At 42.2% G+C, this 21,781-nt stretch overlaps 1 protein-coding gene across 1 annotated transcript in view; it reads right to left on the minus strand.

Moving 5' to 3' along the window:
* Positions 1–21,781, minus strand: part of LOC135176873 (cytosolic phospholipase A2 epsilon-like) — a 40,457-nt gene that overhangs the window by 7,117 nt on the left and 11,559 nt on the right. Inside the window, exons 4-14 of the mRNA XM_064146303.1 lie at positions 21,493–21,629; positions 20,524–20,655; positions 19,324–19,364; positions 11,615–11,657; positions 10,274–10,337; positions 8,864–9,006; positions 8,618–8,707; positions 7,181–7,218; positions 4,296–4,431; positions 1,936–2,072; positions 556–778 (exon numbers count right to left, since the gene is read on the minus strand). Of these exons, the coding sequence (XP_064002373.1) occupies positions 556–778; positions 1,936–2,072; positions 4,296–4,431; positions 7,181–7,218; positions 8,618–8,707; positions 8,864–9,006; positions 10,274–10,337; positions 11,615–11,657; positions 19,324–19,364; positions 20,524–20,655; positions 21,493–21,629 (1,184 nt within the window). The remainder of the gene's footprint in view (positions 1–555; positions 779–1,935; positions 2,073–4,295; positions 4,432–7,180; positions 7,219–8,617; positions 8,708–8,863; positions 9,007–10,273; positions 10,338–11,614; positions 11,658–19,323; positions 19,365–20,523; positions 20,656–21,492; positions 21,630–21,781) is intronic.

A 21,781-nucleotide genomic window follows, 5' to 3' on the forward strand; every position in this document is an offset into this window, starting at 1 on the left:
TCATACTTTGAGGTATTTTGCAACCACATTCATCAACATGACAAATTGAAATGTCCTTCTATAAGCATAAACCAGAAGGAAATTATTGAAACTAGACTATTTTTGAACTACCACATTTTTTAATTACTCTTTCTTAACATTTGATAATGTATTTGAATCATTTCTTATGCAACCTGTAAACAATTCACTTTATGTGTGTATATCTTCCTTTAAGCTAGTGAACTTTTTTTTTCAGATATTTAAGTGTTTCTTCTAGTCAGATTTACCAATATGCAAAGTGGTTAGTTCATGTTTCAAAATAATTATTTTCTCAGGATTTGTCTTTAAGAAGAAAGGATGCCTTTGAGTGTAAAGGCATGGCTTCAGTTCAAGGTGAACACTACTTTAAGAAAGAGTACTGTTCTAGTAGTGGATCTGAACAGGCAGAATATAATCAACCACAAAATAATTTATTTAAAATAGTACTACTGAATAGATTTATTTTCTTCTCCTTTATGGCTTTAGAATCTCATCAGATTCTGGGGGGGAAAAAAGATAAGAAATAAAGAGTAGTACCTTATCATGCAGCATGGATTCAATGACAAGCCCCCAAAGATCTATGAAGGAAGTGTTATGCCCTTCTTTGGTCCTCTCCATCAGGTCATCATAATAGTACTTCAGACAATCCAAAGAAAAACAGCAGATCTTAGACTTGGTTACTTGCTTGCGAGCCTCCTTTATTGCATCCTCCAGATATTTTTGTGACCAGTTGGCATCTTCATACAAGTTTGCCATTGTCCTGAAGAGATATCATAAGAAAACAGTGAAAGGGGTATAATGCTGTGGTTTGCCTTCCTGTTTGCCAAGTAAATATAAAACAGACCTAAAATACTCTCATTTCAAGAGCAAACAAAAGCTCCAAGCTTTTCAGGCTTTGGTAATAAAAGTTCATGTAGGATCGAAAGTCACTTGAGAAACTGAAGTGGGGGGAAAAAATGCCCAAACTATTAAAAACAAAGACTCTACAAGTCCATTTCTTGAAATACAAGGAGTATTCCAGGGAACAGTCACTACTAATTTGCTCAAGTTCTACATTTGTTCCCAAATATCTGCTGACAGCTCTCGTTAGTGAGAGGACTGAGCAGCTCTTGGGTCTTGGTCATGTCCTAGTATGGCCATTCTTATATGCCTTCTTGAAACCATAATGCAGACAGGTACGCTCAGACCTCTACATACATACAGAGAAGATAGAAGAATATGGCCACATAGACAGACAAACATGTCATCAAAGTTTGGATTTATATAAAGGACTGACACACAACTCAGTGTGAAAAGCTCCTCAGGTGCAGAGGAGTGAAGCTACCTAGAATCCATTTGATTGAATGCTGATTTTAAGTATGACATCCTCTGCTGTATGCCTGCTAGGAGAAGAGAGCATGTTATGATAAGCAACCATAGATAGCTGCAGTCTCTCCAGTATCAGTAACCTGGTGTCCTTTGTTGAACAGTCTGTGACAGCATTAATTCCACTAGTCCCAGATACATCTTTTACCCGAGGGAGATGCAATCTAACTCCAAAATGGAAGTGAGAATAACCAGCAAATGGCAGGCATAAAATCTTCTTCCCATCTTTCTTCAATTTCCAGTCTAAAGACAAATTCGTTGCATTCAGTCTAAGGTACAATTGATAAGATATGAAACGGTAACAGAGCATTTTCATTAAAATATCAGGCATGGACTGTGACAGTATAACGACAACAGCTGCTGATGAAGGTTACAGTCAGCTTTTTACTCAGTGTGCTTTGTTTCTTTGCTCTAGGTGGACAGGGAGGAGATCGTGGGGGAAACGGGAATGGTTTTGCTTTGCTAATTGACATGTAAGCTGTGGGCGCTGTATGAATAGGCAACAGTATTGAGCAGAGCATACAACATAGACCTGGTTTGGATCATTCTCACCATGTGGTACCCGATAAACCACCAATGTAGGTAATGCAGTCCAACAGATTGAGCTTTTGGAGACCCAGCAGGCTGCCATACATCGCTGTCAGCGACCTCGTCCCTCCCCCTGTGGTTGTGATGGCTACGACCGGCACCTGTTCAACACAGCAAGGAGCGAAAGCCACGCAGGTATTAGAGTCAAGCAGTCCTCCTTCGTGCCGAAATCTGATACCATCTAACAGGAACTGATCGAACCAGTGACGTTACTTTGTGCAAGACGGACGTGGTCGTTGCAAAACGCTTCTGTTGCCACAACCTGACCGATGGGAAAGGGAAGGCTGATGTCTTACCCACTCAAATGGGGTGGGCGGAAGGCTGTTTACTTAATGCGTAACTGGAAAACTACCTCATCGCCCTGGAATTCTTCCCAAAGTGTATTATTAGAAGCTATCACAGAAAACGCAGGATTTGCCATGCCAGAGCAGATTAGGGATCCGTGATTCTGCCTGGAACAATGACCAAAGCCTCAGAAGAATGCACAGCACCCTGCAATCAGCCAGACCGCACAATAGCCAAAGCCTTCCTGGCCTCAGGCCACTAATTACTTATGTCCTGAAGCACAACCATCAGTAGGGCTTCCCCCCTCCAAGGTCCACGTGTAACTGAAGAGACAGACTATTCTTCTCTTAATCTTTTCCTGATCTAGTACACCTTCTGCTTCCCTTAGCATTACAAGTTGTATGGATGTTTACAGGCCCCCTGGAATAAAACATCTGTTTATACCTTCTTTCAAGTATTACCTTCTAATTACATCAAGCAATTGCTGTCAATGAGTAGAGGTCAAAGAAAATATTTGTCCCATTCTCTGACACAAAGGGGGAAAAAAGACCAAGACAAAAGACAGAAGTTCTTCCTACTCTAATCTCAACAGGAACTTAAAACCTAGGAAGCAGTGTGAAATGATAATGAGGAAAAATCTGATCATCTTCACTAAAATTAGACTTCTTTTAATATAATTTCGTTTTTACATTTTCTAAACTTTTTTCCATTTCCAATTAAAATTCCACTTAGAAGGTGGTTTTTTTTTAGTTCAAATATAAGCCAGTTGACAAGGAAGCAGGGAGTTTGGAAGCTCAATGCATGAATAGGAGAGTCAGAGTAATTTGACTTTTAGAAACGCAGCTTTGGGTTTACCATTTTAGTCCTACCACCTCGACTACTTTCTAACGTGTCAGGAAACTCTTAGCCATGCAAAACCTTTTATTTCTAATGTAATTCTTTGCTCTGAAATCCAAAATATTATTAAAAGAAAACCCCAAACTGTATCTTATACACAGTACTGTTTCTGTTAATCATCAGCTAAAGAGGATTCTTGCTGTTGGTATGTTTGTACTTTTCTGGTTTTCAACAAGGTAGCTAGGCATAAGTAGTTACAAAGCTTATCACAGAGTTAAGGAGGCAGAAGCAGAGGCTACAGTGATAAAGTGACACTTTCAATCAGCTATTTCATCGCTACATCTGCCCAGTGCTGTTAGATTTTTATTTAGCTGTCTGTGTAGAATTTTTTGCTTCCTCCCCTCAAAATCCATGACCATGACAAACACTGTGACCACCAGCCTGTCTTCCTTAATGAGCTAAGGCACACGATTGCCCAGATAGCATCCTCCAGCTGTTCTATGTTTGCACACTGTAGATTTCCTCCTGAGACTCATGAGCAACATCATGGATAAACAGGAATTCGGTGATTCTGTGAATGGGTTCATCTGAGGACCTGCTGAGAAGTTTTTGCTTCTGCAAAGGCATTATCCTGCCAATCATGCTCTTCTGCATGAAGTATCTGCTGCTTCTCTTGTTCACAGAATCACAGAATTTTAGAGGTTGGAAGGGACCTCCAGAGATCATTGAGTCCAACCTCCCTGCCAAGGCAGGATCACCTAGGGTACTTCATACAGGAATGCATCTAGGCAGGTTTTGAAAGCCTCCAGAGAAGGAGACTCCACAACCTCTCTAGGCAGCCTGTTTCAGGACTCTGTCACTCTGACTGCAAAGTTTCTCCTCATGTTGAGGTGAAACCTTCTATGTTTCAGTTTGCAATTGTGGTTGCTTGACTTACTGCCCCAGGCACTTGACACCCACCCCTCAGATATTTGCATACATTGATCAGATCTCCTCTCAGTCTCCTCTCCTCCAGACTAAACAGCCCCAGTCTCTCTTTGTAGGGGAGATGCTCAGTCCCCCAGTCATCCCCACGACTCATCTCCTGCCCTACAACTGCAAGATTCATTAAGCTGCTTTTTTTTTTATTATTCGTGGGTTTGAAATATGATCCAGGCTCAGACCCCCAGAGAGAAGTTGTACCAGGGACTATAGTAGCTTGCCTCATGCTCTTTCAGGTCCTCCTCCAAATTCAGAACCTTTTTCAGAGCAGCAGCAACATGTTTCTTCCTTTTCCACAAGAATTCCCGCTCCTCCGCGCACAGGCCAAATCCCAAACGCACGTCCAGGTTTCCTGAGCTGGAACAGACAATGAGACTAATCAATGTACACCTCATTTATAGTTGATATCAAGACCTTTATGGCATATAGTCAGTGAACTCCACAAATGGCCTGTAAGCCAAGATATTTCCAAGCCTTTATTACATTAGCAGAAGAAAAAGCAGCATTCCGATTGCCAGTAAGGAGCAGCAGTGAGGATGAAAGGAAGTTTTTCAAGGTGCCTTAGACTTCTTGTGAACGTGAGTACAAGGACAAGACACACTAGCCAGGGAGGAACTTTTTTCAGCACCCATTCCTTTTCGTCACCATGACACCCTGGAAAACTCAAGTTTAGGAAGGACACTGAGATGCTTGAGCGTGTCCAGAGAAGGGCGACGAGGCTGGTGAGAGGCCTCAAGCACAAGCCCTATGAGGAGAGGCTGAGGGAGCTGGGATTGTTTAGCCTGGAGAAGAGGAGGCTCAGGGATGACCTTATTGCTGTCTACAACTACCTGAAGGGTGGTTGTGGCCAAGAGGAGGTTGCTCTCTTCTCTCAGGTGGCCAGCACCAGAACGAGAGGACACAGCCTCAGGCTGCGCCAGGGGAGATTTAGGCTCGAGGTGAGGAGAAAGTTCTTCACTGAGAGAGTCATTGGACACTGGAATGGGCTGCCCGGGGAGGTGGTGGAGTCGCTGTCCCTGGGGCACTTCAAGGCAAGGTTGGACGTGGCACTTGGTGCCATGGTCTAGCCTTGAGCTCTGTGGTAAAGGGTTGGACCTGATGATCTGTGAGGTCTCTTCCAACCCTGATGATACTGTGATACTGTGATACTTCCTCTCAGGTTTTGACAGATCCCTATCTGTGTTTAAAGTGAAGGTCCTAACGATCTGTGTGAGGGAGCTCAGACTGCAGAGCAAGCATCTCCCCTGGCTCAGCCTCTATCCTGTGAAACCCAGCTTTCACTTGTGTGCTGAACAGATTTCTAGGTAAGCATTCACAAGCTTCATCCCGAAATACATAAGAGCATCCATGATTTTTCCCACATAGGTGGATACATGAAGTTTCTCCCTTGAGAAAGGTGAAGCACAAGCCAAAAAGATTCAGGGAGAAAAAAACCCATAAATATACAAACTCAACCAAATGGAAGCTACTGTTTTGTGCCTTCGACAGCACAAATATCCTTGTCACTGAGCAGAACAGTCAGTATTGACCAAACTGGGTCACACCACCCTCTGCTGGCTGTAGATTCTATCCCGAACTCGCTTTGAGCAGTGTTTCACAAACACGGGTGTGCCTTGAGTGTTATCGTTAATAAGCTCTGCTCCCCAGCAAATTCAGTACCTCACAGTGTAATTTTAAACACGGAACAAGGGCAATTGTTCCACTTTATAAAAACAAACAACTTTTTAGCGACCGTTTAAAATTTCTCTTGCTCTCTCCATAAACCTCTGTTTGTTAGATTTACATTTTAACATCATTTGTTAAGGGCCAAGATTGAGGAGGTAGCTCTTCTCCCTATGCCCTGAATCCCACCTACAGAAACATGCTCTGAAAGCCAACTTTGTTTCCCTTCTGTATTCCACCCAACAATAAGACTGCTGGGAATCCTACAAAGTTTTCAGCTGTACCACAATTTTCATAGAACCATGGAGTGGTTTCAGTTACAAGAGACCATTAAGGGTCAGCTATTGAACCTCCCCTTCAGCGAGCAGGGACATCTTCAACAAAACCAGATTGGTCAGAACCCAGTCCAGCCTGACCTTGAGTGTTTCCAGGGGTAGAGCAGCTAACACCTCTCTGAGCAACCTGTGGCAGTGTTTCAACCCACCTCATTGTAAAACTTCCTTCCTATATCTCATCTAAATTTACCCTCTTAGATGAAAACCATCACCCCTTGTTCTGTCACAGCAGGCCTTATTAAAAAGATTGTCCCCATCTTTCATATAGGCCCTCTACGAAGTAGTGAAAAGCCACAATAAGGTATCCCCACAGCTTTCTCTTCCCCAGGGTGAACAGCCCAAACTCCATCAGCTTTTTTTCACAGTAGAGGTGTTCCAACCCTAACAGGGGATGTGGGGGGTATGGGAGGGGTATGTCTCATCAGAGTGGAGAAGAAGGAGAGAGTCTCCTCTCTTCACTTGCTGGCCATGCTGCTTTTGATGCAGCCCAGGATATGACTGGCCTTCTGGGCTGTGAGCAGATATTGACGGCTCATACCCAGCCTTTCAACCACCAGTAACACCAGCCCCCTCCTCTTCACAGTTGCTCTCAATCCTATTATCCCACAACCTATGTTGTAACTGTCCATTGCCTAAACCCAGTTGCAGGACCTATAATTGGTGCAATTCCGTCCTTGAGCATGGGTCAGTAGAGGTAGAACTGGCCAGGTGTCAGCTTGCATTCTGCTCACTGAAACAGGAGAGGGACAGAAGGCAGACTGCTCTATGTTCGTTTTGGTGACTTTGAGAAGTGGGAGAGGGAGAGAGTTTATTTCAGTCATTATGTAGATCTGACTGATGGTATAAATGAGAAACTTCAATCGTGTCTGGGAAGAGTATTCCTAAAACAGGCTGATTTACTCCCAAGAAACCTACCAAGGTTCATATACTCATCTTGAACTGCATGATCCTGCAAGCTCAGTGGACTCAGACTTACCTCAGACACCACATGAGTAGAGGAACAAAGCCCTCATGAGGCATGTGTTCATCTCTCCACCTATGACAGAATACCCCCTAGACAGCTAGTTTAGAGTAGTCCTGGATGATAGGACAAAAAGAGGCTATCTTACCATTTCCGCGCTGTCAGGCACAAGTGAAAGGAATTATCCTAGAAATCCAGAAAATAAAGCTAATTACCACCCAGTTTTAAAATGTTCCTATCCTCTGAACTCAGGACATCCTCTTTCAGTAAGAGAGAAGGTTCTAAAATAATAATTCACATGGCTAAGGACATTATTTTGGTACAATTCACCTAAGCCTAAGTCCCTGCTCTGGAATCAAATACAACAAGCCTAACCTGGGGGGTGCTGATGTGCCACAAGCTTGCATGTTACACCACCTCACAGAGAATACATGTGAGAGGAAGAAGGGAGAGGGAGGAAGAAGAAGGGAGAGGAGGAGAAAGAGACAAGAAGAATTATATACAAAAATATCTACATACAACAGCATTCTCAATATCAATACTTAAGATCTAAATGAAGCTTGTATTCTGGGTGGGTTGTTTTTGCTTTAGGAGTGTTCATTCATTTGTTTGATTTTGGCTTTTGGTTGGTTGGTTGTTGTGGGTTTGTTTGTTTGTTTTTGGGGGGGGAGTAAATTATTATCCATTCTGGAATTACATTAATACACACACACACACAAAAAGTATTATTGAATGATGTGCACATGGCAGCCATTTTTCCTTGAAACTCCTTAACTCCAGTTTTGGACTTCAAGCTTGCAGTGGTTTTCATGCAATTATTGCTAGCATATCTGCCTTCCTTAAATGGGAGTATGTTTGCCTTCATATTTTTTCAACATCTTTTCAATAAATCACTCCACAATTTTACACAGTGGCACTGTTCACTTGGCAACTATTTCAAGCAGTACAGTATCAAGCATTTGTGGTGAGTTAGGAACTCTTACCCACCAGCACTATTGGAATTTACCAGACTAGCTCAGATGGCTTGGAAATAAAATGAAGCTATATTTACAGCACAGCAAAATTTACCAGCATATATACACAATATATCCACAACTATTTACAATTACATACAAACTAGAAATAATACAGAAATCCAAACTCCTCCCAGACCAAGAAAACTGCTCAAGAAGGGCTTGAAGCTAACTTTTCTCCCTGTGTCTTTCTTCCCAGACAGACAAACAAAACAAGCAGCAAAGCTTACGTTGTTATGCGTTACCCAAGATTAGTGAAGAGATATTAGAGCAGAGTGAGGAGGAAGTGAATAGATCCAGCATCCCAGACCAGAGCAAGACAAATTGTTTACTTTTGCCCTCAGCAAACCAATGAATGATATAGACTTCATCATTATTTTCTTTATACAACCAATTATTTCATTTCTCTCATTTGCAGAATCAACCAATTTGGAAGACACTTCCAAGACCATCCAGTCCAACCCATCATCCAGCCCTATCCGACCAACTTGACCATTAAAATATTCCAATTAGCCTCAAACCAACACAGCAAGCTTTGAAAATATTTATTCCAAACTCTTCACAGCACTTACCTCTTCTACTATTATTTCCTTCTGCAAAGGGATTGACCTCAAAGGGAAAGAAAGGATCCCAGATTCCCCTGTTTCGTTCCTGTCTGCCACCTGAAACAGTGCAAAAAGTGGTAGGGAAGTGCATGTGAAGGATTTGTCACCTCTAAAGCTTCTTCTACTAAGAGGGCTAGTTCAGTTCTCTGGTTGCATTAATTGCTTCTTCCAAATTTATTGAGGTCAACAGTAACATACAGAAGGAGAATGTACCTCTTCTGGTAATATGATATCCAGTCTTGTCTGGTCGTTTATGATGCAGTGAAATGTGATGATCCTAAGGCTGGCATCAGAGCCCAATGAAATCTTCTGGCTTCCTTCATGGGATCCTTTCACTGTAAATGTAAGCTCCAGGTCTAAACACAGGGAGCAAAGAGAATTTTTAAACATTCCAAGCAAACACACATAACTGGTGAACCAAACCTGCTTCTACTCTGCATGCTTTTCACCTGAGTTTCCTCACACAACGAGTGTCTGAAACAGCTCCATAACTGACACAAGACACCTTGTGGATCTCTGCAAATATTAAGGTACAGAAAACACTTTTTTTTGTTTTTTAATACTGTCCCTTGCTATTTTGTAGGTGCTTTTTAGGAATAAAGAGAGCGAAGATTTAGTTTTGAAGGCATTTTGGATTATTCACATGGAGTGAAAGAAGCATTTGCTTGATGTTACTTACATTTCATTGTGTGTCGTGTCTGCTACAACAGCCAAATGATTCAAACCCCAAAATCAGGCAGACTCCTTGGCATGTACCCTCATGTCACCAAAACTGAAAAAACCTGTCAACCCAAAGGCTGTTCCTTGTGTGGCAAAGCAAGGGAGATCATATCCTACTCTCTTGTAAGATCAGGGTGAAGAGGTGTATAACTTTAGGTCACTAGCCTTTCCTCCCCACATTACATTTCAGTCTGAGGCTTTCTATAATGCAACTCAGCCACTCAGAAAATGCTATCATTTTCTCCAGAAAGGTCAATTTTCCATTTATTCTCAGGATAGCCCAAAACATTTTTTAATGTTTTTTTTTCCCCCCTGAAGAGCAGCTTTACGTAAGCTATTTCAATGAACTTAAAAACTACAGAAGAGTCCTGCCACATTTATTAGAGCTACAACGTCCTGACTTGATGGTGGTTTGCTTTGATACATTTTTACATGTAAACTTAAGAGCTTAAGTTCATTATTTTTGCTTAAGCAACAGCAAACAAATCTCTTTCAGAGCACTGAGCATGAACAAACTTTTTATACACTCAAGTCCAACTTTAACACACAGGATAAGATTTCTACACATTAATGAGATCATTTAAAAAGAAGATCCAACTTAGTTGAAAAAAAAATCATTTTGAACAAGCAATAAACAAAACCAATTAGTATTTCCCCACCACTGGTTTTAATTCTATTATCTGTGGTTGCATTTTGCATTGGGTTTAGATTTGCCTTAGAACCAAATACCTGACTAACTTGAATTTTGACATGCAATCGTTTTGCAAGGTGGAGCACAGAGAAACCAAGCATTGAGTGACACAACCAGAGTCATGTGCACAACAGATTATTCATTTTTCAACACCTGCTATAACAACTGAATCACGGCAGAAGGGCAATAGGTTAATGAAGCAATAACCTCACTTGTGGATTGCTGCTTCAGCTTCCCTGTATCCACTCTAACCTCCAAACAGGAAACCTCACGTGCCTGTAGCAAGAGAAGATAAGTGATGATTGAGAGAAGCGTAAATGTCATTGTTAGTGATACATACTCTTCCCAAACAACCCCTCTAGATGATCAACGAGCAACACAATTATTAAGTAATATTATGTCTTCAGATAATGTGAGGGCAATAGTGACATGGTGTATTTTCCAAGTTTGAAAGTGAAGTGGAACAACTTCTGAGCTGCTTGAACTTCAGAGACAGTCAGAAAAAGAATAATAGAATCACAGAGTGGCAGGTGCTGGATATGGAGAGCATCTAGTCCAACCCTCTGCTGAAGGGGCTGGAGTGGTTCAGTGTGGAGAAGAGGAGGCTCAGGGGAGACCTCGTTGCTCTCTACAACGAAAGAAAGGAGGTTGTAGCCAAGTGGGGGTTGGTCTCTTCTCCCAGGCAACCAGTGACAGAATAAGAGGACACAGTCTCAAACTGTGCCAGGGCAGGTTTAGGCTGGATGCTAGGAAGATGATCTTCACAGAAAGAGTGATTGGCCTTTAAAATGGACTGCCCAGGAAGGTGGTAGAGTCACTGTCCCTGGAGCTGTTTAAAAGGAGACTGAATGAGGCACTTAGTGCCATGATTTAGTTAATTAGAAGGTGTTAGGTGATAGGTTGGACTTGATGGTCTGGAATGTCTTTTCCAACCTGGTTAATTCTGTGATTCTATGAGACAGGTTCACCTAGAATGAGCTGCACAGGGTTTTGAATTTCTCCAGAGAAAGAGATGCCACAAAGCCTCTGGGCAATATGGTCCAATGCTCGTCACCCTCAAAAAAAGAAGTTATTCCTCATGTTCGTACGTAAGTTCCTGTGTTCCAGTTTGTGCCCATTGTCCCTTATCCTCTCACTGATCATCACCAAAAAGAATCTGGCCCCACCCTCTTGACACAGATTTGATTAGATCCCCAAGATGAGTGCTATTCAAAATAACAGGCAGATTGAGATATTGGACCCTTCTCAAGAGCTTTTGATTGCTGTCTTCATTAACCCCTGACTGTTCTGAGTATAATGTGGGAATAACGTGTTGGTAATTCAATTTTGTAGAAGAAAGTGGGTGGCAAATGCATGCTGAGAGCGGCCTCACAGCATACCTTTGCAGAAGGCAGCACTGCACTGGAGTGATGACAAAAGAGAGATGCTTAGTGCTACAGGAGATCCTTGTTCTCACAACCAGTGTGTCTGGCAGTGCTTGCTTTGGGACACAGCTGAAGGTTTCCAGGGTTAAAAATATGAACACAGGAAAGATTGTAAAAAATATACATTACCACAAGTACTCCATTAGTAATAATTGCATCAGGATACTCCAGTCTGGAAAACAAAAGAGAAAATATGAAGTTGTGGGTGGGACAACTCAAAAAAATATTTAGGTCTGTGAATTAGCACATCACTCATTTTAACCCTATCAGCTTTGGCATGTCTGACTTGACCATTCTCACTCAAAAACTCTTTGAAGTTTTCATTCCAACCTGGTTGATTCTATGATCAAGGATAGTTCTGGATGACAAGCTAAATACCAAGTTTTCCCATCCACTCACATCAGGAGAGGAAACTGAGCCTTTACTCCTGTGGGGCTTTATACTTGCATTAGTAAACCATGTAGTGAATTTTGATAGGTGACATAGTGAGGCTGAAGGCTGTTACATTCATCCTGATTGTATTGATAGTTTGACCCATTTTTTTTTTCATCTGAAGAACTTATACACTTGTCTAGATATTGACAGCTTTTAAAGTATTACCTTAGCAGCAGAAGAGATCATGCCTCTACAAAGTGATTTGCAAAACACACATGAGATTTTAATGGATGACTGTCTGCATAGATGTGTTTCCACTTCTCCATCTAGGGGCAGAAGTGGATTCATATACAGCAGAAGTCAATTTCTGTACTTTAAAATCTTTTTCCTTCAGCTAAATCAGCCAGTGTATCATTAAGGATAACTTAAAATTTGCATTGGAGATGTAAATCCATACAGGATCTCAACAACCCAGGTAGGTCCAAAGAGATTGCATCCATAAGTAAAATGACAAGGATTGAGCACCAACTGCCCAACCTGCCTCAGACAGTAGAAGCTGATTACTCTGACTTTACCAGTTATGGATTATACACTCTGTAGTATCACATACTGACATAGCCGAGATATGTATACTTACATAGCTGAGATATGCATTTCATCTCTGCTGAAACCAGGCACAGCAGCTTACTTTAATTACATTACTCCTATCCATATTGAGAGAATGTTTTTTTTACCACAACTGCTACATTTCAGTATACACAAACATGGAAATAGCTTTGTAAAAAATTCCCGTGACAAAGAACTCTACCAAAACTTCAAAGCCCATAAACAGCTTAAATTTTCATTTCCAGATCAGTATTTTTCTTTAAGAAGAACACAGGAATTGGCTAATTGAAGTGCAGAACACTCAGGAAAAACCTTGAAGTGAAATAAACTAAACCACCACCAAAAGAAACAAACCCAGCACCCACCCCCTCCCCAGAAAACATTCATACACCAGAAAAAAAAATAATTTTGCTTCAGAATTTTGTAGATTTCTTTTTTTATTTTTAAGTGTGTTTCAATAGAGTTCAAGGAAGATTAGTCAGGAATGGGGAAAAAAAACACTCCATGTTTCTACATACATTGAGGCAGATGAGTTTAAGCAGCCCCATGTTCTGTTTCAGATGCAAACTTTTGCACTTAAATACTATTCTTTTTAGTCACATAGTTGTAACATTGCATGACTTATGGTGTCACTAGCCTCAAACACTTCATCTCAAAAATTAAGGAAAGCAGAGGATAAACACAGTAGATATTAGAAGACATCACCTTGCCTCAAACCAGCACATGTAAGCCTGGTGAGATGAAGGTGGAAAGATAGGAAAAGAGGTATCCTCATGGAGGTAGGTATCCAGTAGAGTGCAGTACTGTGTGAGGTATTGGTATCAGCAAGTTAGACTTAGGAGGTCCAAGATATGACCTTTAAAACAAGATGGAAGAACCTTCCATGACTTGGAAGGCTCCTGAGAAGAACCAGGACAACACAGGTGTTAAGCACTGACATCTGAAATGTCCCTCTTGGAGTGTCACCTCTGCAGTCACTGTTGTAAGGAAGTCCAGCTGCTGCTGTCACTTGTTGGTTACTCTCTACACTGCACTTACAACTTTCATTTCCCACATTTCAAGGCTTTTGCTGATCACAGCATAAGAAAGATGCATCTAATATTTTATTATTATTATTTTTAGACCTGTTTTACAAAGACCAAGAGCACTCAGCTTTCTCCAGAGCTTTGGAGATCAGATGTGACTAGACACAGCTGAGAAGAACTGTTACTATTCAGGTTAAAAGGGACCTTTGACTATTCTTCCTATCTTTGGAACACTGAAGAGCAGCTTCTCAGGATTAGCTGGTAATTTCCTTAACAACCAACCTGCTCTTAGGCAGCCCTTATTACACATGCCAACAGTGCTGTCCTCTCCTCCATCACAGTTTGTCATTTGTGGTCTTTTTTAATGCAGACCTCAGATTTATTATGGGAACTGGGGGCATATTGTGGCTTGTGGCAGGGGAAGGCAGAAACAGGGATCCTGGGCACCCTTCTGCTTTAAATGTCTATTGAAGAGATGGCTAAGACTGCAATGGACTCTGAGCCCAAGGATCACTGCCCAACACTTGGTACAGCTCAGACTTTCGCCTTCTCATTTTTAGATCATGCCTGACTCATAATGAAATGGGCAATACAGTACAGGAAGTTACAGGCACTCAAACCCATACTGCATTTCACATTTTGAGTAGACTCCTGTGCTGTGCTACATTTATTTTTTCTTATACTTATCTACAAAATTTTAGTTTTCTCATATCAGATCCAGCTTCTCTTTTTAGTAGCTTCCACACAGTGAAGGGTCCTTTTGTGAGCTTTCTGACTACCCACAAAAAGCATGGGAGAGGGCATTATTTCAGTAAAGAAAATCGTACTCACCTCATACATCATTTATTTATCATCTTTTTTAACCTGAAACTTTGGCCCTCAGTGCTTCTCGAGGCTCTGTGAATTCCTGCCACAAAGACAAACAGGACATTCAGCCTCTGATAGATGGGGACTTAGCCTGCTCTGAGAGTTTCCTCAGCAGTGCCCAAAACATATAGCTAGCATGGGTCTGCTGGTCCCCCCACACATGGGGCAAATGTCTCAAAAATCACTCAGCAGAACCACAGAAAGAAAAAAAAGACTTTTATTTTTTTTAAAGCATGCTTTTGCCATACTTCTTATTCATATTCATTAATAATTAACTTTTATACAACTTTTTGTACACCTATTTACATTTATTTGTGGTAAGTGGGCTTTGTTTTGAACATAGTCTTTCACAGTTGAAAAAGAAGAAAAGGGAAAGGGAGCTGAGATGAAAGGTTGTGTAATAGAGGTCCTTCATTCTTCTAAGAGTTGGTCGAGATGTGCCTCCTCAATTTGGCATATCTGAAAAACAAAGAAAGGCCAAAAAGGAGATCAAGTAGACCAAACAAACACCCTGGTCTCCTCAGACCTCTTCTTGGAAACTTCAAGTACCTTTTGGTTCATCCTAAGTGTCTTTGTGGCCCATCAACATCAGGTGAGGGCTTCAGAAGAGGTCAGAGGGGAGGGGGATGTTGAGCGAGCGAAGCCACCGAGTCAAGCGGGATCCTGTCCCTGTAGCCACCCGTAGAGGCTCATGATCATTCTGGACACTACCAGTGGAAACACAAAGGAGAGTCCACGTTACCTTTGATAATCACCAGAAAATAACAGAAAAAGCTCTAATGTATGCAAGTCAGCAGCCTGTGTACAACGACCTTACCTTTTCTGTCACTGCTGCTCGAGGGCAGCAGCTCTCCGGCCGCCTGGGCATGTGTTATGGGCCCATAAAGCACGGGGTGGGCCTTTGCAATCCCTTGGCTCGGTTGCTGGTGAAAAGGGACTTGGAGGAAGGAGCATGCCTTCCTCTTAGTGTCCTTAGGATCAAGCACCTGGCTCTCAGAGGTGAGTATTCGGAGGCAGCGGGGGGCGGCGCGGGGGTGAGTCAGAACTAGGGGGGCACAGGTCCCGTGGCTGTGGGAACCAAGCCACCCAAACTGAAGGCTTGCTTCCTTCTCAGTGAAAGGTAATGTGAAAGCACACAGGAACCCATCTGATGTAGCCTACCAGCGTATCACCAGGAATGCTTACAGTGGCCTTTGGTAAAAGCAGCACACAGCCATTTTTGCAGCGAGGCCCAATAGGCAAACAGGAGTAGGAGAGACAAAGCCAACACTGTAGGAGCATTCATCTGAAATGCTGGAAAGAAAGTACAGGCCAATGCAGTGGAGTGTCTAACTGGTAAAGTCTAAACTGAAGATGCAGAAGGAATGAGAAACTAGTTCAGATAAATAGTGCCAGACAAAAAGTGCTGGTGAGATTCTTCATTTCAGATGTAAATTGCCTTACATACTCCAAAGAAAAGCAGTTCTCATCGTTCCCATCACAGTATTGGATTTGTAGAAACTGTCCCACGTGGTTAGCTGTACTGCTTAGTGCTGTGATGGACTGAACGTTATTTTCTGTCAACACTCTCCCATCCAGCAACACCAAAAGTCTTTTCCAAACCTGATAAGCTTATCTAACAGAGGAGAGGCCAGTTTGGTCCATAGCTTTTTGGTGGCCCATCTCAGCTACTTCGGTCTGTAAGAGGTTATCAGCAGGGCTCTTTAGTTTATCAAAGGTAATCATGTAATCACAGAATCACAGAATGTCAAGGGCTAGAAGGGACCACGAAAGCTCATCCAGTCAAAGTCCCTTGTCCAAGCAGGATCACCTATTCCAGATCACACAGGAACATGTCCAGCTCCACAACTCCCCTGGGCAGCCTGTTCCAGTGTTCTGTCACTCTCACAGGGAAAAAATTCCTCCCCATGTTTACATGAAACTTCCTATGCCTCAACTTCCACCCATTGCACCATGTCCTGTCACTGGCTCCATCCTCCTGGCACTTACATTTACATATTGATAAACATTGATGAGGTCACCTCTCAGTCTCTTCTCCAACCTAAAGAGCCCCAGCTCCCTCAGGCTCTCCTCATAAGAGAGATGTTCCATTCCCTTCATCATCTCTGTGGATCTGTGCGGGACTCTCCCAAGTAGTTCTCTGTCCCTCCTGAACTGGGGGCCCCAGAACTGGATACAGTACTCCAGATGCAGACTCATCAGGGCAGAGTAGAGGGGCAGGAGAACCTCTCTTGGCCTACTAGCCTTACCCCTTTTAATATACCCCAGAATGGCATTGTCCCTCCTGGCCACAAGTGCATATTGCTGCCTCGTGGTTAACCTCCCATCTACTAGGAGCCTCAGATCCTTTTTCCCTTCACTGCTTTCCAGCAGGTCAGTCCTCAACCTATACTGATATCTAGGGTTATTCTTTCCCAGGAGATCTCTTGTTTCTAATTTAAGTGAACAAATCCTTTCATAAATTACTCCTGACATTATACTTTTCTATGTTGAAGGGGGGAAAAAATTCCCCTCTCAAGATCACAATATTTCATATTTTCAGATGGACCTTTATTCCAGATTCAACTGATGGGCAGAATATCATTTACCTTACCAAGCATGTCCAAGAAATGCAAACGAGGGATGGCAGGGCAAATGTTTAGCCACCTTCCAGTAAGAAGCCCACATTCCCAGAGGAGATTTTTGTCCTTTCTCTGTTCCTCAGACAGGCATTCCCTAACTTACAGTGCAGTAATTTCTTCCCTTTGAGTTCGGAAACCACAACTATTATGTTGGCCCCCAGGTACCACATTATGAATGAAAAGAGGGCATCAAATGTGCTCTTGCTGTAACAGCTGAGCCATAACTGTGATTCTTTTTCAAACTCTCTATTTTGGGATTGCCAAGGGTCGTTTTTGTTTGTGCAGTCCCAGCCATCACCTTACAGACAGCAGAATTCCTGCTTAGGCAGCACCTGCAGAGATTGCCAAATTTCTGACTGCTTATTCCAGGAAAATCCAATTTGCTTCAAGATCTTAGAGAGAGCTGATGCACACATGCTCCAGACAACCTCCAGCCTCCATCCCCATACAGAAACCAACAACATCTGACCAGGCAACCTCTTTGGGCCTCCCTCATCAAAAGACAAGATAAAGAGTATTAGTCAATGTACTAACTCCATAAGTCATCTTCTAATCTGCAGAGGAAGGAGGACCCCAGAAAGGACATTTGAAACATCTACTGTAGCTCCCTTCCCCAGTGCCATTACTACTGTCACCATACTCCTAAGCTGCAGTAGACAGTTTCAGCACACAATAAAAAACAAACATTCCACCTTAGCGAGTTTCTGGTAGTTGTACTAGGAGATTCTAAGACTGCTTTATCTCTGATGGCTTTTTTTGCTTGTGAACACTAGGAGACCTATTCTTGAAGACCTCCAGGGATGGCGACTCCACCACCTCCCTAGACAGCCTGTTCCAATGGCAAATCACTCTCTCTGTGAAGAACTTCTTCCTAACATCCAGCCATCCCCCAACTTGAGAGTGTGTCCCCTTGTTCTGTTGCTGGTTGCCTGGGAGAAGAGACCAACCCCCACCTGGCTACAGCCTCCCTTCAGGTAGTTGTAGACAGCAATGAGGTCACTCCTGAGCCTCGTCTTCTCCAGGCTAAACAACCCCTGTGTTCCAGGCCTCTCATCAGCTTCATTGCCCTTCTCTGGACACATTCCATTTTCTCAACATCTCTCTTGAATTGAGTGGCCCAGAACTGGACACAATATTCAAGGTGTGGTCTGACCACTGCTGAGTGCAGGGGAAGAGTAACCTCCCTTGTCCTACTGGCCACACTGCTCCTGATACAGGCCAGGATGCCATTGGCTCTCCTGGCCACATGGGCACACTGCATGGTCTAGTTGACTGGATAGGGCTGGGTGCTAGGCTGGACTGGATGATCTTGGAGGTCTCTTCCAACCTGGTTGATTCTATGATTCTCTACTGATGACCCCTGAGCTACTGTTGTTTCTTCAACAGGTCCCAGTTACCCCTTTCTGTCAGGAATAAACATGTTACTCAAAGTCTCCACCAACATGTTATCCTGCTCGATCTCCTGAAGTGCCCTGAATGCCTTGAGAAGGTCCCAGTAATACTATCCTTCCTCTAAGGCTGTCCTAATAACTCAATAGCTCAATAGCTTGGATCAGATTAGTAACAAAAGTCCTTTCAAGTAACTTCTGTAGAGTCATAAAGCACACTATGAAGACAGACTATAATACTTATGATCCTGCACCAGATTCACTTCCCAGTTACAGTGACAAGCCTCCAGATTTCTCAACAGCATGCATTAACTGAAGGAGATACATCCCCTAAACAAATTATACCAACCGCCTTCAAGCCTACCAAGTGAAGCTAGCAATGTTCCTCCAGTTTTCCTGGTTCCTTAGTCCTTAGCTTCCCACAGTGATCTTTGCTCCTTACTTTAGGTAGAGTATTTAGTTCCCCTCCCTGCTAGAGGTGATATTCAAGTCTACCACAGCTCCCACATGCAGGCAGATGAGTTGAATAGATCAAGTTACAGAAGAGCATTTTATAGTGCTGTGGAGTTGAAAAGCCAGATTTCCAAGGAAGAGGAGACAGAAGACAATCAGGCTTGGCACCCCTTCTTCTAAGGGTCCTGAATATTGTAACTGTCCTCACAGTTCCTTGTGTATTGATTCAATGGCATAAAGAGAACAAGAGGAAGTTGGTGCACAGAAGGCAGCAGAAATGACATTTTCCAGATATTTTTAATCTAAAACTATATATGTTGAAATTCTGATTTACCAGGCTTGAATGCAAACATATGCATGTGGCTTTCAGAGGCTGTAGGTTTAAGAAGCACTGTCATGTATGAAACAGCTTTCCAGACTATTTTTGTAGCTGAATATATATTTGAACACAAGAATTTAGATAGGAACACAAGAGTTTAGATAGGATTTAGAACTCTACTCACGTGTTCTGCAAGGTGAACTCCACCTCCAGCTCTTCACGTGCCTGAAGAGGCAGAAGGGAAGAAAGAAAGGCACATTACTTATTTTTCTTCTTGGCTTTCATCAAACCTGTTACATGTAGTTTGCAAAATATCTAATTAGAACAAATTGATGGGCAAAAAAGCCCCATGGTGCCAAGCAAAGATAATGAATTTTAAGAGACTGAAAATAAGCAGCTGTAAAAGCTAGGCTTGTTTTATTAATCTAAACACTATGTAAGCACAGTGCCACAGACACTCCTATTCTGCTAAAGCAACCATTTTCCAGATTTTAACCCCCAATACAAAAAGAAATGACTGTTTTAATATTATTACAGCTTAAAGTGGTTGAAAATTCAGAAATTAGACTGAGGCCAAATAAACATGACACAAATTATCAAAATTAAGGGACTGGGAAATTAGTTCTATCTGGTTGCACCCTAGATTTTTTAGCACAGATTTGTTCTTAACAATGTGCTAGTTTGAAGCTAGCTAGAATGTTCTGGTGAGAACTAGATTACAGGCTGTGAAAGACAAACAAGGGTTATGTCTACTTCACTCATAGGCTAGCTGAGAGGTATAAGAACAAGAATCCAAACATAGATAAGGCACTACTTCTTCTGCCTGGGAGCTTGGAGATGCATTTCTTTCTCTCTAGCTTCTCTGCCATCTCTTTGATTAATCTGCTTTGCTTCCTAACCCCCTGGCCAAACCTCCATTCTTCCTTGGGACTGGGGTGAGGTTGAGAGGGGTGAGAGAAGGCGGAAGGGCAGTTGGGAGCCCCTCCTGGGGACTCAGGTTTCTGGGGATGTGTGTTGTGTTTCTGTATTACCTTTTACCTTGTGTATTTCTGTCTATAACTGTATATACTGTAACTATCTGCTTGTATATTGTGCTAGCTGTAAATACAAGCTTCATTCAAATTTCCAGAGCCAGCTAAGTCTTGTCTAGATGATTTCCAAAGTGTGTGTGTGTGTGGGGGGGGGGGGGGGGGTGTGTAACACCCAAACCACTACAAATGAAAACTAGCATGGAGCACTCATAAAGGGAATTTAAGTCTTTCTCACAACAGCAGCAAAATATTGTCCCAGTAGATTTTTCCTTTAATGAAATGCTGCCAAAAGATCTATTTATTTGAAATGAAAATTTACTTCTGCTTTTGTTCTCCACAATTCCATTGCTCACCTGCGGATTCAGCTGAAACTTCACTCGAACCGTGCGTCCTACAGTGAGCTTATCGATGTCAAAGAGAACTGTGCAGAGTTCGTCATCCCTGGTGACTGTGTCTTCATCACAGACCTTTAGTTCTAGCACATTCTGCAAGAAGAGGTTAAGAATTATTACTGTATCACTTTTCTGTATCTTTCTATATCTATAGATGAGGACCAGAGCAATCTGATTTAATTGAGGATGTCCCTGCTCGCTGCAGGGGGGTTGGACTAGATAACCTACAAAGCTCCCTTCCAACCCAAATTATTCTGTGATTCTGTGCTAAGAGCTCTGTCAGACAGGAAAATCTCAAAACTAGGTTTTCCTCTCCTCTTTTTCCAGTTTTAGGAGAAGAAGGAAAAAAAGAGAAACAGAAAAGGGAAAGAGACTTGGGAGTACTAGACTTCATATTGCTGATAAGTGTAAGTCTGGGGATATAAAACAAGACAAGTAGAGCATGTGGAACATTCATCAGTTTGGGATAAGTAACTGTATTAGATGTTTCTACGCTTATTTTGTGCCATTTGATTCTAAGTGCATGAACAGTGTTTAAAGGATTTCCTTTCAACCATACCTAGAGCTGATCTTACAGCTATTTTTTTGTGATCTTTATCTCAGGTTTCATTTGTATGGATGTCAAGATGCAGAAGAGGATAGGAAGGCCGTATTCTGCAGGGCATTTAACTGCTTCTCACTGCTTCAGTATAGCAAGCGTTTAACTAATAGCTGGAGCACAACAAAACCAAGGAGGATGCAAACAACAGAGGTTTTGGTTGGGTGGTTTTATTTTGGTTGGTTTTTTTGGTTGTTTTTTTTTTTTTTTTTAAGATTCTAATACCTCCAGCATTTGGAAACTAGTTAAATACTTATTGTCATAGTGTTGTTTTGCTTAATCTGCTGACTACCTGCGGACAGCAAGTGGTGAAAAACATCTATTTTCACTACCTTGACTCGGCGGTCAACCTTATAACAGAAAGCTTCATTCCAGACAGGATTTTTGCTGTTCCTGATGGTTCTGGTCCGAACCTTCTCATTTGAGGCAGTAGGCAGCCACAGTGTCACATAGCAGTCTGAAAGGGTGACTGTACAACAAGAAGATGAGCAGAGAGATAAAGTATCCAGAGAAAGAATTACTGCACTGTGCACATTTAACCCTAATAAGACAAAGAGAACACAGCATGGGATCTCATCCTGGATATGTTAAGAAGAAATCGAAATACACAATGGAGCACTC

This window comes from Pogoniulus pusillus, chromosome 1, assembly GCF_015220805.1.
Source record: "Pogoniulus pusillus isolate bPogPus1 chromosome 1, bPogPus1.pri, whole genome shotgun sequence".
Classification (NCBI taxonomy): Eukaryota; Metazoa; Chordata; class Aves; order Piciformes; family Lybiidae; genus Pogoniulus; species Pogoniulus pusillus.